General features: G+C 39.3%; 1 protein-coding gene across 5 annotated transcripts in view; it reads left to right on the top strand.

Moving 5' to 3' along the window:
* The window catches only part of LOC129094457 (solute carrier family 12 member 7-like), a 45,802-nt gene that overhangs the window by 14,909 nt on the left and 17,119 nt on the right, over window positions 1-13,774 (top strand). For all 5 annotated transcript variants that reach the window (XM_054602636.1, XM_054602638.1, XM_054602637.1 and 2 more), the window contains exons 3-9: window positions 4,570-4,661; window positions 5,429-5,560; window positions 10,209-10,355; window positions 12,330-12,384; window positions 13,104-13,234; window positions 13,342-13,460; window positions 13,569-13,673. In XM_054602636.1, the coding sequence (XP_054458611.1) occupies window positions 4,570-4,661; window positions 5,429-5,560; window positions 10,209-10,355; window positions 12,330-12,384; window positions 13,104-13,234; window positions 13,342-13,460; window positions 13,569-13,673 (781 nt within the window). The remainder of the gene's footprint in view (window positions 1-4,569; window positions 4,662-5,428; window positions 5,561-10,208; window positions 10,356-12,329; window positions 12,385-13,103; window positions 13,235-13,341; window positions 13,461-13,568; window positions 13,674-13,774) is intronic.

The following is a 13,774-nucleotide window of genomic DNA, read 5'->3' as shown; positions in this document are numbered from 1 at the left end:
TGCTGTGATGTAGTTGATGAACTGAGCCTCTACCCTGCTGTTGAATATAAAGAAATATGGACATCTGCTGGTTAACACATTTACTACATGGGAAGCTTTTCATCACGTTGGATAATGTGTAAGCAAATGAAAGCAGTGTGTGCGACTAGAGGGAGGGATACTTACATCTTCAGAGTCTATTGTGAATTCATCAAACTGCTGCATTCATTGATAAAAGGAAGTTATCTTTCTTTCAGTATAGCATTTAATAAAGGTTTAGGAGAACTGAAATTACGACATAGCTTTCACTTACAACTTGATGTTTTCACATCGAGACTTTAGGTTAAGTAGTTAGTTTTGAAGGTCAATATTAACGTTAGAGGGAGTGAATGTTCAACGAAGGTCCGCATTCCTGCAGTGATACGTATTTGTGTGTTCAACAGACAGCTCAGCAATACTGTGACTTTGTTTTAAAGGAACATGCTAAAGGAGCTGCGGGCGCACTTAACTGTACTTGTGCTTGTTACAAAGTAGACATGAAGGAGACAGTATGCTGGGGAGCTAGACAATCTTTGTGTATGTTTCTCTAAAATTATGTTTTCACAGGTATTGTATGCTTTGCTGACAGAAATACAGTATTCAAGGTAGAGAGGCAAATCTCCACCTTCCTACAGTGTGTGTGTGTGTGTGTGTGTGTGTGTGTGTGTGTGTGTGTGTGTGTGTGTGTGTGTGTGTGTGTGTGTGTGTGTGTGATAGACCTTTTGTCCGCCATATTTTGGTGGTCCCTGTGGACAAAAGTGGTAGTGTTTCCGAGCACCAGGGTCCTTTTAGAGATCCTCTCATTTAACTGACAGTCTGCTAAGTGCAGTCCTGGTTCTGGTTCTCCGGTGCCTCCCTCCCCTCCACGGGTCCCAGCAATATGGCGTAAATGTTGTCCTGTCTGGGCTGCACGGTGGTGTGGTGGCTAGCACTGTCGCCTCACAGCAAGAGGGGCCCGGGTTCAGTTCCCGGGCTAGACGGGCCTTCTGTGTGGAGTTTGCATGTTCTCCCCTTGTCAGCATGGGTTCTCTCCGGGTTCTCCGACTTCCTCCCACAGTCCAAAGACATGCAGCTTAGGTTAATTGAAGACTCTAAATTGCCCCTAGGTGTGGATGTGAGAGTGAATGGTTGTCTGTCTCTATATGTCAGCCCTCTGATAGACTGGCGACCTGTCCAGGGTGAACCCGGCCTTCGCCCAATGAAGGCCCCCCGCGACCCTTAACAAGATAAGCGGTTACGAATAATGAATGAATGAATGAATGTTGTCTTGTCTTGGTTTTAAAGGCTACATTACATTTAAGTGAAGGAATTTTCTGATCTTACCAGACTGCTCTAGCTGTTTTTTTATTTGCCTTTACCCTCTGAGTCATTATATCCACATTACTGATGATTATCAAAAATCACATTGTGTAAATATTTTTGTGAAAGCACCAATGTTTAACCCTACAATATCGTCGCAATATCGATATTGAGGTATTCCGTCAAAATTTGATTTTCTCCATATGGCCCAGCCATGACAATAATTACAACGTCATGGTTTTGTTCACACCACATCCTGCCTCCTGGTGGTTTTATATCACTGAGGTGATCATTGAAAGGTTATCCAAAATGAATTTGCTCATCAATGATATAGTTTATTACGGCTGACTTATTGTTGCCCCAGGTGTTTGTTCATTGCATATAGGATCATATACCGTCATGTTCCTGACACCGGGATCAGACCTACAGTGTCTTTCAGATCATGGTGTGTCACAAACATTCTGTGATGTAGTCCGTTGAGATAATATCTGTTTCAAAGGAAGGCAGAGAAGTTGTTGTACTTGTTCAATGTATATACAGTATATCAAAGCTATCACTGATTACAGATCTAAACCCTGACCGTAACCTCTGCACCACTGGGGTTTTAGATCTCCATGAAGATCCTCTCAGTTTGTTTTGAGGACTGATGTTTTTGGCTCGGAGCCCTCCAAGGGACTTCCCAGCTCATCGTTACATGCTAGATGTGGTTACAACCCTCACCATGTCATGTGCACAGATTGTAAAGCCCTCTGAGGCAAATTTGTAATTTGTGATTCTGGGCTATACAAAATAAACTGAATTGAATTGAATTGAATGTGCAACCACAGTACACTGTTCTTCTTATTAAACGCTCCTCACTGATCTCTGAACCACTGCTAGGTCTTGGGTTCTTCAAGGCAACAAAGATGGGCCGACAACAGTGTGATAACATACCAAAACTAATAAACTGAGACCACTGTATGACAACCAGGGGCTAAAGAGACCAAACAGAGGAAGCCTTTTGAAAGGCACACCACTCTATGCTGCTTTGTCTACGAAAGCTACTTGAAGCATAGGCTAACAGGGGGCGGAGCCATCATTTGTCCATCTTTTATAATATAATTGTTTCAACTTGCACAGTAATCCAAAACAATATCTCTGGTTCTTATAATGTTATCCAGGTTCCTCAAGGTCAACGTTCTGTTAATTTCCCCGACAGACCGTACTGGACGTAGTTAGATAAAGTCGATCAGAAGATGGCCTATTAATAGAAGCACATTATACCGTTTTGAGAACATGCATTCTACAGCTTTCGGAATCCGTAAACCAACTGTGCGTGGTTCAAACTATGTCTTAATGTAAAGTATTTGAATAATACAGTTGTCCAAATGTAACCTTCGGAATATACAGTGGGTACGGAAAGTATTCAGACCCCTTTAAATTTTTCACCCTTTGTTTCATTGCACTTGTCAGAATACTTTCCCACTGTATGGTTCTTGGGAATGATGTCTTAATGTAGTATTTTCAAAAAGCTGTGTGCTTCGGGTCATTGTCTTGTTGGAAGGTGAACGGAACAACTGTCAGTCAAGTACTTCCGTACCATTGATTCATTAATGTTGAATTCTCCAGCTGCTCTATTCCCATGTTCTCCTGACTGACTGATAGCCTTGAGTGTTCAGTCCGCGTCAGCGTGTCTCTTGACAGGAGCCATGTTGGGTCCTTATATACTGTAATGTGATGGTTATTTCCGAACTATTAGCCGTAAAAATCTTTGTAGTTTACCAAAGTCAGTATTAAAACATGCAGAGCGCCGTGTACCACACAAAATCGCATTGAGGTCAAAGCACAACCAGAATTAATCCATATATAAAGCGCTCCGGATTATAAGGCGCACTGTCGTTTTTTGAGAAAATGAAAGGCTTTTAAGTGCGCCTTAAAGTGCAAAATACGGTACTTGATATTGTTTGAAATTAGAAATTCTGAGCTTTCTAATGCAGGTGTACGCACCTTGCGTCAAAACAAAAAATCTTTGCTCCTGGCAAAGTATTTCACTGACGACTATGTTATCTTAACCAAAAACAGCTTGAAAAAAACCAAAACATTTTGTTACTTACATATTAGCAGCATTGATTCACAGAGATTGGCTGTAGAAGACAGGCTGCAATTTTGCCTGAGACTGCAATTCTTCTCCACGGGACCCTAGCTCCAGGTACTTACAGATACGGCCACCAGATGGGGACAGACAGAAACAAGTGCAATATCACTGTAATCCCTTGAGCCAGAGGCTTCCAATGAAATCTGTTTCATTTATTTGTCTTAAAGCATGGAGCTCTTCGGTTATATATGGATATTGATCAATATTCCTTGTGTTTATTCCTATTTCATTGTTTTGGGGAATTGATGTTATTTGTAATATGGCTCTATAGAAATAAAAAGTATTTTGAAGTAAAACTCCCAATAAATAGGCAACATGTAAACAGTAAACACAGCCAACACATGGAACCCGCCTAAGTAAATCTTTATCAAGTGTATCATAAATGTTGAATTTTAGCTTGCAACTTCCAAGTTGCAGCAAGAGCTTATTATAGGTTTCCATGAATCGTTGTGGTACCTGGACCGTGGTCGTGCCTCCTGCTGTGACCCGGCTGACACCCACTGCTACTTCGATTATTATTATTAGTCACATTACTATTACTATTCCCTATTTCATAATTATAATTCTACTATAATAATTGCTGCTGTTATTATAAGTAGTCTTAATTTTTTCCTTCGTTACTCTGCTTACTACTCTTATTATATGAATCATTTATGTCATATACATTGAATGTGTTGTATCTCTGTTATGCTGTTCATTCTGTACACATGACATCTATTGCATTCTGTCCATCCTGGGAGAAGGATCCCTCCTCTGTCGCTCTCCCATAGGTTCCTTCCTTTTTTCTCCCTGTTGAAGGTTTTTTTTAGGGGAGTTTTTCCTGTGCCGATGTGAGGGAAGGACAGAGGATGTCGCATGTGCACAGATTGTAAAGCCCTCTGAGGCAAATTTGTAATTTGTGATTCTGGGCTATACAAAATAAACTGAATTGAATTGAATTGAATTGTGTAAAGACGGAACTGGCCTGGCATTTGGTACTTCCCTGCTACTACTACAGTATACAGACCCTTCACATAAACAGATACTACACAACAACAGTACTTGGTGATCCAGCTGCCTTGGTTCCCTTGCTGCTCTATCAGTGGTGTGTGTCTTACAGTATGTGTGTATCCCACTAGGAGATGACAGTCAGAGAGAGTCCAGTCCATTCATCAACACAGACGATGACAGAGAACATTATTATGAAGGCAAGAACATGGCCTTGTTCGAGGTAAGACAAAAATTATATTTCTTCTTATGTGCTACATTGCATATATGAATGTAAAACCATTTGATGCACATGTAAAAAGAAGTCTAAGGATACATTTTTAAAGCAAAATGAGACTTAAGATTTATGAAAAACTAATAACAGGTACGTTATTGAAAGTTTCTGACACAAAAGTTCAAAGCACAGCACGAAGCTGTAGCCTATGATCAGAAGGTTTCTGGCTCAGAAAATTCAGATGGAAAAATTAGGCCAATAATAGTAATGATAATTGATAAAAACAATATTCATTCAGCAGATTTAAATCAACAATTTTAAACAGACAAAACCAATTCCAGTTATGTAAGATATAAATTTAAGATTGAAGCAAATAGAAGCTTGATTTAGAGATTAAGTTAAGACAATTCAAGTAAACTAAGAATGGGGATTAGCGCTCTGATAGAAGGTTCTACAATAAGGACAGGGCCCTGACCTTAGACCCTGTGTCCCCTCTAGTTCTAAGCTGGGAACAGATATGAGACCGCTGAATGAGTACCCTAAACTATGTAATGGCTGCTTTGTTACAAAGAAGTGAGAAATATAGCAAGGAGCAAAACCACAAAGGGTCTTTAAAGTAATCAATAAGATCTTAAGATCAATAATAAACAAACCGGGAGCCGGTGGAAGGAGGCCAAAACAGGAGCGATGAGGTCACTCGTCTCGGTTCTTGTTTTTAAAGTCAAAATGCACATGCTTTGTTTCATTCGTGCATTTTGTTCTCTGTCTCTCTGCAGGAGGAAATGGAGAGTAACCCTATGGTATCATCTCTTCTCAACAAGCTGGCCAACTACACCAACCTGACCCAGGGTGTCCGTGAGCACGAGGAGGCCGAGAACGAGGATGGGGTCAGGAGGGTCGCTGTCATGGTGCGTTTTTTAGCCTACGTGATGTTTAGTTAGGGATCATCAGTTCAGATTTTTTTTAAGCAGCCGACATGTACCAATTCTAGCAGCTTTCTTATCCTCTAAGGGACACTGAGAGCTCAGCAAGGGTGCCATTGCAGGGCAGTCCTTTTTTGGATTGAATGCATTCTGTTACTCCAACTAGATTTCTTGGTGCCTATTTCATTGTCTCACTGGCACCTGAAAACAACAAGCCCCCAAATAAAGCAGCCCACTGTGTCGTTATGTCGCAGAACCCCCAAAAACCCTAGTGTGTCCTGGTTCTGAGCTGCTTCATCTTCCGCCTCTCGTTCATTGTCTTGTGTTAGCAAACCACATTGCAAAAGAGATAGCAACAAGCTGTTGGTTATCTAATTCATCTTTCAGGAATTGTTAAGAAAGAAAAAGGCATGATGAGAAACGTCAGTGTATAACCTTCTGATTTTAGATATAGGATGAAGAATGATTTTCTGCCCCCAAAAAATTATCTTCTTTTCAGTTTAGCATTCCGTCAAGCTTTAAATACAGCTTGAGTACAGTTTGCTGTAGGCTTTGATCTTTGGGATGATATCACGAGGAGATAAAGCAGCTTGTAAACATCTCCAGAGAATAGGCTGTATTGTGAGAGACGTGTCATGATCTTTCATCTTGTGGGATATATTAGCAACTCATTTGTGTATTTTGCATTGCCTGTAGTACAAAATACATTAAGTGAACTCTATGATTTTTAGTTTTTATTTTTACCCTGTATTACGCCAGCATATTGCATTATGATTACACAATAACTATGATGATAAAGTGCTGGCTTTTCATTTAAGAGTGATGTGAACATAAACACACAACAGTTTAGGAAATGTAACCTCTTTTATGCACAGACGCAAGATTTCTTACATAACGTAATTAGACAACTTAGATTAGTTCCACATGTGCATCAAAATGAATGGAAAGTTACTCCTTTGGTATCTCCTTTGGTCCAACCAGCAGAAACAATATTTTTTTTTACATGTTTGCTTTAAAAAGTGACCAATCTATCTATCATGAAAGTGGTTGGCAAGAATTTCAGTCCTAGAAAGATACATAAACAGTCTGTTTATTTTTCCGAGTGGTTCTCTCTGAAGGCAACCTCTTCATTATGCTCCCATTTTCTAGATTCAAATGTTGAATTCAGCACAAATAGCAACAGCATCCCCCTCAGAGTCCTCATTACATATTAAAAAGGCGCATTCCGATTTTCCGAAACCTGCTTTTCAAATGTGTACGCCCCTTATAAGTCCTACAGATCGGGTAGCTTTTCATAACCATTGTCAGGGCTTCACAGCCCTGAACTCGACTTGACTGAGAAAGGTTTGCTAAATGTAACAAAAACAGCGTTAATAAGAAGTGGAAGTGGGTCAGATACCAGGATAAGAGGGAGAACAGAGGTAATATGGGGGCAGATAGGGAGAGACAAGACATTCTGACTTTTACTAAATCTATATTGAATTACTTGAGGTTCATGTGACCCACTGAGGCTCTTAGCAGAAAGTGGATACGGGTAAAAAAAAAAACAGCGTGCTGGGCTTCAAATCAACAGCATTTGACTAGTGACATTCAAAAGCAGCAACTTTTCTTTTTTGCTCAGAAAGAGCGCATGTAGCAGACCTTAGTGTGTCCCTCTCCAGCTGCCTTCTCGCTGCTGGTCGGCTAGATAAAAAAAAAAACGGTTCAGTCTGGCTGGTAAACTTCTTAACCATCATGAAAAGGAGAACTACTTCTGTGGTGTGGGAGGTGGAGAGTGGAGGTGTTTCCTTCCTTTTGTGGCACACCTGCTTCTGACTGTGGTTAAACTGACACGCAGAAAGATTTTCACCATTTTTCATTGCAGTCTGGGGTGATATGCAAGAGTTTATGTTTGATTTGAGTATCATCTGGTGTGAGGGGTAATAAATGGGCGGTCTCCATGGGTCATAGGGGTTAGAGAGCTCTGTAGAAACCAAATCTCTGAATTGGTAGTCATGAAGGGTGAGAATTAAAAACAATTAGAAGAACAGTTGGCCTACCCTCTCTTTGGTTTATCCCCACAAAAACCCCAGTGTAAAAGTTGTGGTTTTGACAGAGGTTCATGTTCTGGACTATTCTTTTTTATTGTGTTAAATAGTGAGTTTTAAAGCTGCTGGTTGGTTGATATTGTTATCTTAAGATAGAGTAAAGCTAGCTGTTTCCCTTTGTTTCCATTATTTATGCTAGGCTAAGCTAACAACAAGTCTTTTAAGGACCGACCCCCAGGTGAATAGGGTAAAAACTTTAGCTATATATCGGCATGAAACATTCCCAGTTTCTTAATTAACATAAAGGCAACTATTTTGTGTTTTACAAGTTTTCTGAAAATGGATGCTTAAAAATGCAAATGAAGCATTATCTTTATTAAATATGCAATACTTTACATACATTCCCAGAACAGAATAGATATAAATGTATGCTACTGATGTGGAGATTTCTGGCTCAGAGTATGAGAAAATAATCAATTTGAGAAAACTGCCTTTAAAGATATGTATTGTAAAAATGACATACAATTTGAAGACACTAAAGGTGAATATGGTGAATAATTAAGTTAAAAGTAGCACCATGAAACTTTACCAGTTGATTCCTTATATAAAGAAAATAATTTTTTGTATCACAATTTTCTGAAGTGGTATGTTTAAATATACAAATAAGGCATTATCTAATGCTAACTTCTGGTGAATTTAGGAGAAAGTTACAGACGCAAACAGACGTAGTAAGATAAACACCTAAATGTGTGTTTTTGGATGTTTTCTTTCCACTTGTCTACAAAATAGCCACAAATCTCAAAATTACAACCAAAAAGTGCCTGAAAAGATCCCTGGGGTGTCTCACGTATAGGGATGGAAGACTTGTGACACACAAAGCTGCATAGGACTTGTTTTTTGTGTTGTTTTGAGGGGCGTGGACTGCAGAAGTTTTAAATCAGATAAAGGACAGTAGAGGAATCAAGCCGAGTGAAAAAAAGCAGTTTTTAACAATATGGCAAATATGACTTGAGTCAGAATCTGTTTGTCACTGACTTGAAATAAAAAGTGCCATTTATTTGCAATTTTTGCCTAAAGAGACTTACACAAGAGGAGCAGATTGAACCTGGAGGCATTTTCATCCTCTCAATGTCAGCTTCAACAGTGGGACCTTGGACTGTAGCTTTGTGTTAGAGGCACTGATGATGTTTTAGTGAAACCCGCCCCCTGAATGATCTGCTTCTCCTTTAAGAGCTGAGATCTGAGACTTTAACAGAATAAGACAGACTCTCAGAGGGAGAGTGAGGGGGAGAAAAGCAGACAGGAGGAGGAAGACGGACTAACACGAGAGATGTGGGATATCTGGAGATCAACATCAGGAACGTCACAGTATTTAGGCAGACAGCTGAACGCAGTGGAGAAAGGGCAGGACAAAGTGTTGATAACTGGGAAAAGGGTACGTACATTTGGGTGTTGGGAAGAGAAGAATGTATATGGTAAGTGTTTGTGCAGCGAGATGCATCGTGTAAATATCATGGAACATATGAAAAATGATAGTGAGAGTTTAAGCACAATAATGGTACTTTGTACCTAAAGCTGTTGTCTGGATCCTGGACAATACGTTATTTATAATATTTGTATTATATTTTGCTTTTGGATGTTAAATTAAATATAATAAAACTTCCACACCGTCAAAGATTAGAGTTTAAATATACTCAGTGTGAAACTTTGAGATTAAGCATTTTCTAATAAGCATATTATCATTATTATTATTATTGTTATTATTATTATCATTATTATTATTGTGAGAAAGGTTAAATAATGTATTTGTGCTCTGATTACACCAGGGTAAAAAAATGCAGTCAGGACAGCAACTAACATTTCTGACAATTTCAGTGTCATAAGAACCTTTTATTTGTTATTTTTGATGCCACTCTGTTGTTACTGAAATTAGGCCCAACATGCAACTTACAGAGGTTGTGGAAATTTGAAATCTCCACTGAGAAATGCCTTTTCAGTGAACTAGGAGACACATTGTGTCCTGCAGTTAAACTTTTAAAATAAGCAATATTTTTATATTTTTCAATCATGGCGAAGGAATATATGCGAGTTTAGCAGCTTGCTTAACTTCAGAAAATTTAAACTTTAATGTTTTTAGGAAGTTCTGTACGGGATCTAAATAAATAATTTCTCACAGAGCAGTTTATTAATATGAAATGCATCAATGTCTCATTCAAGTCATTGAGCACAATATGACTCTTCCGCTACATATAGCCTGTAAAAGGAAAGTCTAAATCACATGAAGTCCCCCAGTAAAATCTGCAAATTGGGCTTAAGTTGCAATATTTACTATTATTTACCAGTTTTAAAATATTAAATGACAAATGCACAAAGGAAAAGTTATTTTCTTTTAAACCTTATTTTCTTTAATACCTCATAACATGTCCAAAGCACATCTTTAGTAATTTAATATGAATGAAATGTATTTAACTCTCCGTGCATAATGACTTAAAGGAGGCCAAAGGTCACATACTTTTTTGGAGGCATTATTTCAGGAGTCTAACTCATCTGTTTACCCCGCTGATCCTCACCTCTGTGCATGTGTGTGCTTGTTTGTCCGTCCCCAGGTGCCCCAGATGGGAACCTTCATCGGAGTTTACCTGCCCTGCATGCAGAACATCCTGGGTGTGATCCTCTTCCTGCGTCTCACCTGGATCGTGGGCACAGCAGGGATCCTGGGGTCCTTCGCCATCGTCTCCATGTGCTGCATCTGCGTGAGTGATTCTCAAAACCAACCGCCGAACGTACTGAGTTTCTGCTGACACAGACGCAATACGCAGGAAGTAACGGGTTGTCAAACCGAGTATACTTTTTTTTAACAAAATAAGACTGGTGTCACTAACGACACTGTGAAAGAGGGAGGGACAAACAAGCAAGGTGGTAATTCTATGAATGCCAAAACGGAACAATGACATGTCTGAGGTTCAGTCAAAGATTTAGAGCATTGCAGACAACTCTGCAGGCCAATCAGCACACCCTCTTCTGGGTCTGTGATGTCCATTCAGACAGTTTGCCCGCAAAAAAAACTAAAAACCAAGCAGAACATTTGTGTCTCATTTACAGCCAGGGCTCATACGTCAACGGCTCCGCGGCCAAACAGAGAGCTGACTGTTTGAAGAGTCTCAACTCAAAATGCTCAGCACTCATGTGATGTGAACAGATGGCACTCAAAGCCCTCCTGCAGTATACGCACACCCTGTCAGGCTCTAATGCCTCAGACCAAAAAGATGACAGGCTGAGGATGTGATGGTGTTGTTTTTGTTTTTTTTTGTGCAGAGAAGATACGTTTCAGAGAGTGTTTACCATGACCAGACACCTAATGATCAATTTACATGCAAAACAAGTTTTACTATATGAAAGTATATATTATTTTAATCAAATTAAGGCAAATATACTTTACGCTGCCCTTTAGTTGATGGTTTACCATTTCAAAAGTGCGCTTCCTTAATTATGTGATGTCAGAGAACCCAAGTTTACGAGAAGGAATTCTGACTTTGAGTTGTGTTCCATTGTACTTTTTCTAGGAGGGGGTCAGCAATTTGTCAGAGTTGTCTGGAACTGAGCATTGAACCAAAACACTTGTACATGTAATGACTGAAATGTGTTCATAGCGCTAGGTATGAAAAAACTCTCAAATTGTAACTGTGAATCACAATGATTTTGAAAAGCGTTATATATATAAACTTTCCATTTTTGATCATTTTTGCTAAACAAAATTCTAACACAGCAACATCCAACATTTGTAAAGTCCGTTCCTCTCTCCTCTACCCTTCGGTTAGCTCTTAAGCATGAATCCAGATAAGGTCAGAGGTCATTCTTGGTTGTAAAATACTCATTACATTTTTGGAGATTAACAAGGAAGTTTGGGTACTTCTGTAAACCACCAAACCCAAACCCTTTTCCCCTTGGGGGCAGACAGAGAGATCAGTGAAGTTGGATATCTAATCAAGAATAAAACTCTGATGACCTCTAATATTCTTAAAGATAAGATTATTTTTTTCAGATTACTCCAGGTATAAAGCTTTGTCCCATCTATCCTCTCGCAAATTCCATTTAGAGAGAAAAAAATTCTAACAACAAACTAGATAGATCCAAACTAAAAACTGGATTCTACAGATTCTCTGAGAAGACCAGAGATAATTTAGGGTCTTCTGTAGGTGTATGTGTCTGGGACATGATGTGGTCAGAATTAACTGGATATAGAATCATTAATAAAAAAACAGAAAAAATACCTAAAAAATAACACATAGCTTTTTAAGTCCTTTCTTCCTAAACGACACGCCATTTCAGTTCTACAGTTCTCTGCGTTTCTTTCCTATTCTGGAAAATACGCGATCTGGACTCTGAAAGGAGGTTTTTGTGAACCTGCATGGGAATGACTGTGATACGTGATTGTTGTGGACGTATCATTTTTTACTGTATTTACGTGTGTTACTCTGTATGTCAGCAGCAGCCTTTCTTTCATTTCCCTACCTCTCTTTTTTAAACTTGTTTAACTGGTTTAATAATAAAAGAGGAGTTTCCAAAACATTTTTCTACAGAGGGATAAGTTGTTTGTTCAATAAAACACTGGCAGTATTTAATGAAAAAAATGAAACCATTTGACACAAATAATTCATTGCAGCTGGCAAACATCTGTCTTGTCTTCCATCCATAACTTAACCACTGTCCTCTTTGTCTCCATGCAGACCTTGCTCACAGCCATATCAATGAGCGCCATAGCAACCAACGGAGTTGTCCCAGGTATGTTTACAAACATTGTGTTCTTTATTATTGAATGATTAGTATTTTTTAATTTTACACTTGAAATATTTAAAGGCAACGACTTAGATAGAGTGATATAGTGTTTTCATTTACCAGGCAGAACTTTATGGGACATTCTGTAGATATGTTAGGGTGATTCAGCAAGACACAACAAAGACTTGAATACATTTCACCCTTTGTTCAACAGCGTTTCTGTGTCGTCACAGCAAATTTGAAAAAAGTGGTTATACCTTATTTTACTGTTCTGTAATTTCATAAAAACTTCAGAGGGTTTGTTTCTGGGGGGGGTATTAATAGAGACGGTCATAATGGCAGTATACCCTTCCCAAATGCCCTCTAAATTGTTGCATTTAATGACTAAAGTCCCCTAAAATCTGCTCGACAAAGACTTGATACTTCCTGATAAATATTCTAATATGAAGTGTTTCACTGAAAATTTGAACTTCAAGTGTCAACAGTGAACCTTTAAGATCAATTAATAATGTAATGTTTTTTACTGCATTGCCGTTTGATTGATGATTAATTGCTGCAATTGTAAGGTAAAGAATCAGATGAACATATTAACATTTTTGATCAAATCAGAGCCTCTCCCATCATCACCACGGAAACCTATTTTTTCTTACAAAATGTTTAAAAGTTTAAAATAGCAAGAAATACAGTCTAACAGTCTAACTAACTGGGATTACATTTCTCTGAAGCTGGCGGCTCGTACTACATGATCTCCAGATCTCTGGGGCCTGAGTTTGGAGGAGCAGTGGGTCTCTGTTTCTACCTGGGAACCACCTTCGCTGGATCCATGTACATACTGGGCACCATAGAGATTCTGCTGGTACGTTACCACTCTGGTAGATAAGAGGTCGGCCGTGACGGCAGTCACTTCTGCTGCACATTAATGACACACTCACTCTATCTCTGATGTCTTCCTTCCACTGCCAGACCTACATCGTTCCCACAGAAACCGTGTTTAACGATAGTGCAGCAATGTCCAACCATATGCGGGTTTATGGCACCTGCTGCCTGCTCCTGATGGCTCTGGTAGTGTTTGTAGGGGTGAAGTAAGTATCCACGCACAAACACACACACACACACACACACACACAACACACAGTCACACGCATGCACATTTGCACGCAGACTCCCATGTATTCCCGTTCTTTCTGCAGGTATGTGAACAAACTGGCTCTGGTGTTTCTGGCCTGTGTGGTTCTGTCGATCATGGCCACTTACGCAGGAGTCATCAAGACGATCATCGAACTACCGGAAGTCAAGTGAGTTACTAAGAGCTGAATAATAATTTTGTGTGATGTTATTCAGGACTGAAATGTTCTTATTAGCGATATGCTACATTCAACTCCTTTGAGTGTCGGAT

The sequence above is a fragment of the Anoplopoma fimbria genome, chromosome 8, assembly GCF_027596085.1.
Source record: "Anoplopoma fimbria isolate UVic2021 breed Golden Eagle Sablefish chromosome 8, Afim_UVic_2022, whole genome shotgun sequence".
Classification (NCBI taxonomy): Eukaryota; Metazoa; Chordata; class Actinopteri; order Perciformes; family Anoplopomatidae; genus Anoplopoma; species Anoplopoma fimbria.
The sequence above is the reverse complement of the archived record's forward strand: the minus strand, read 5'-3'. Positions and strand labels throughout refer to the sequence as shown.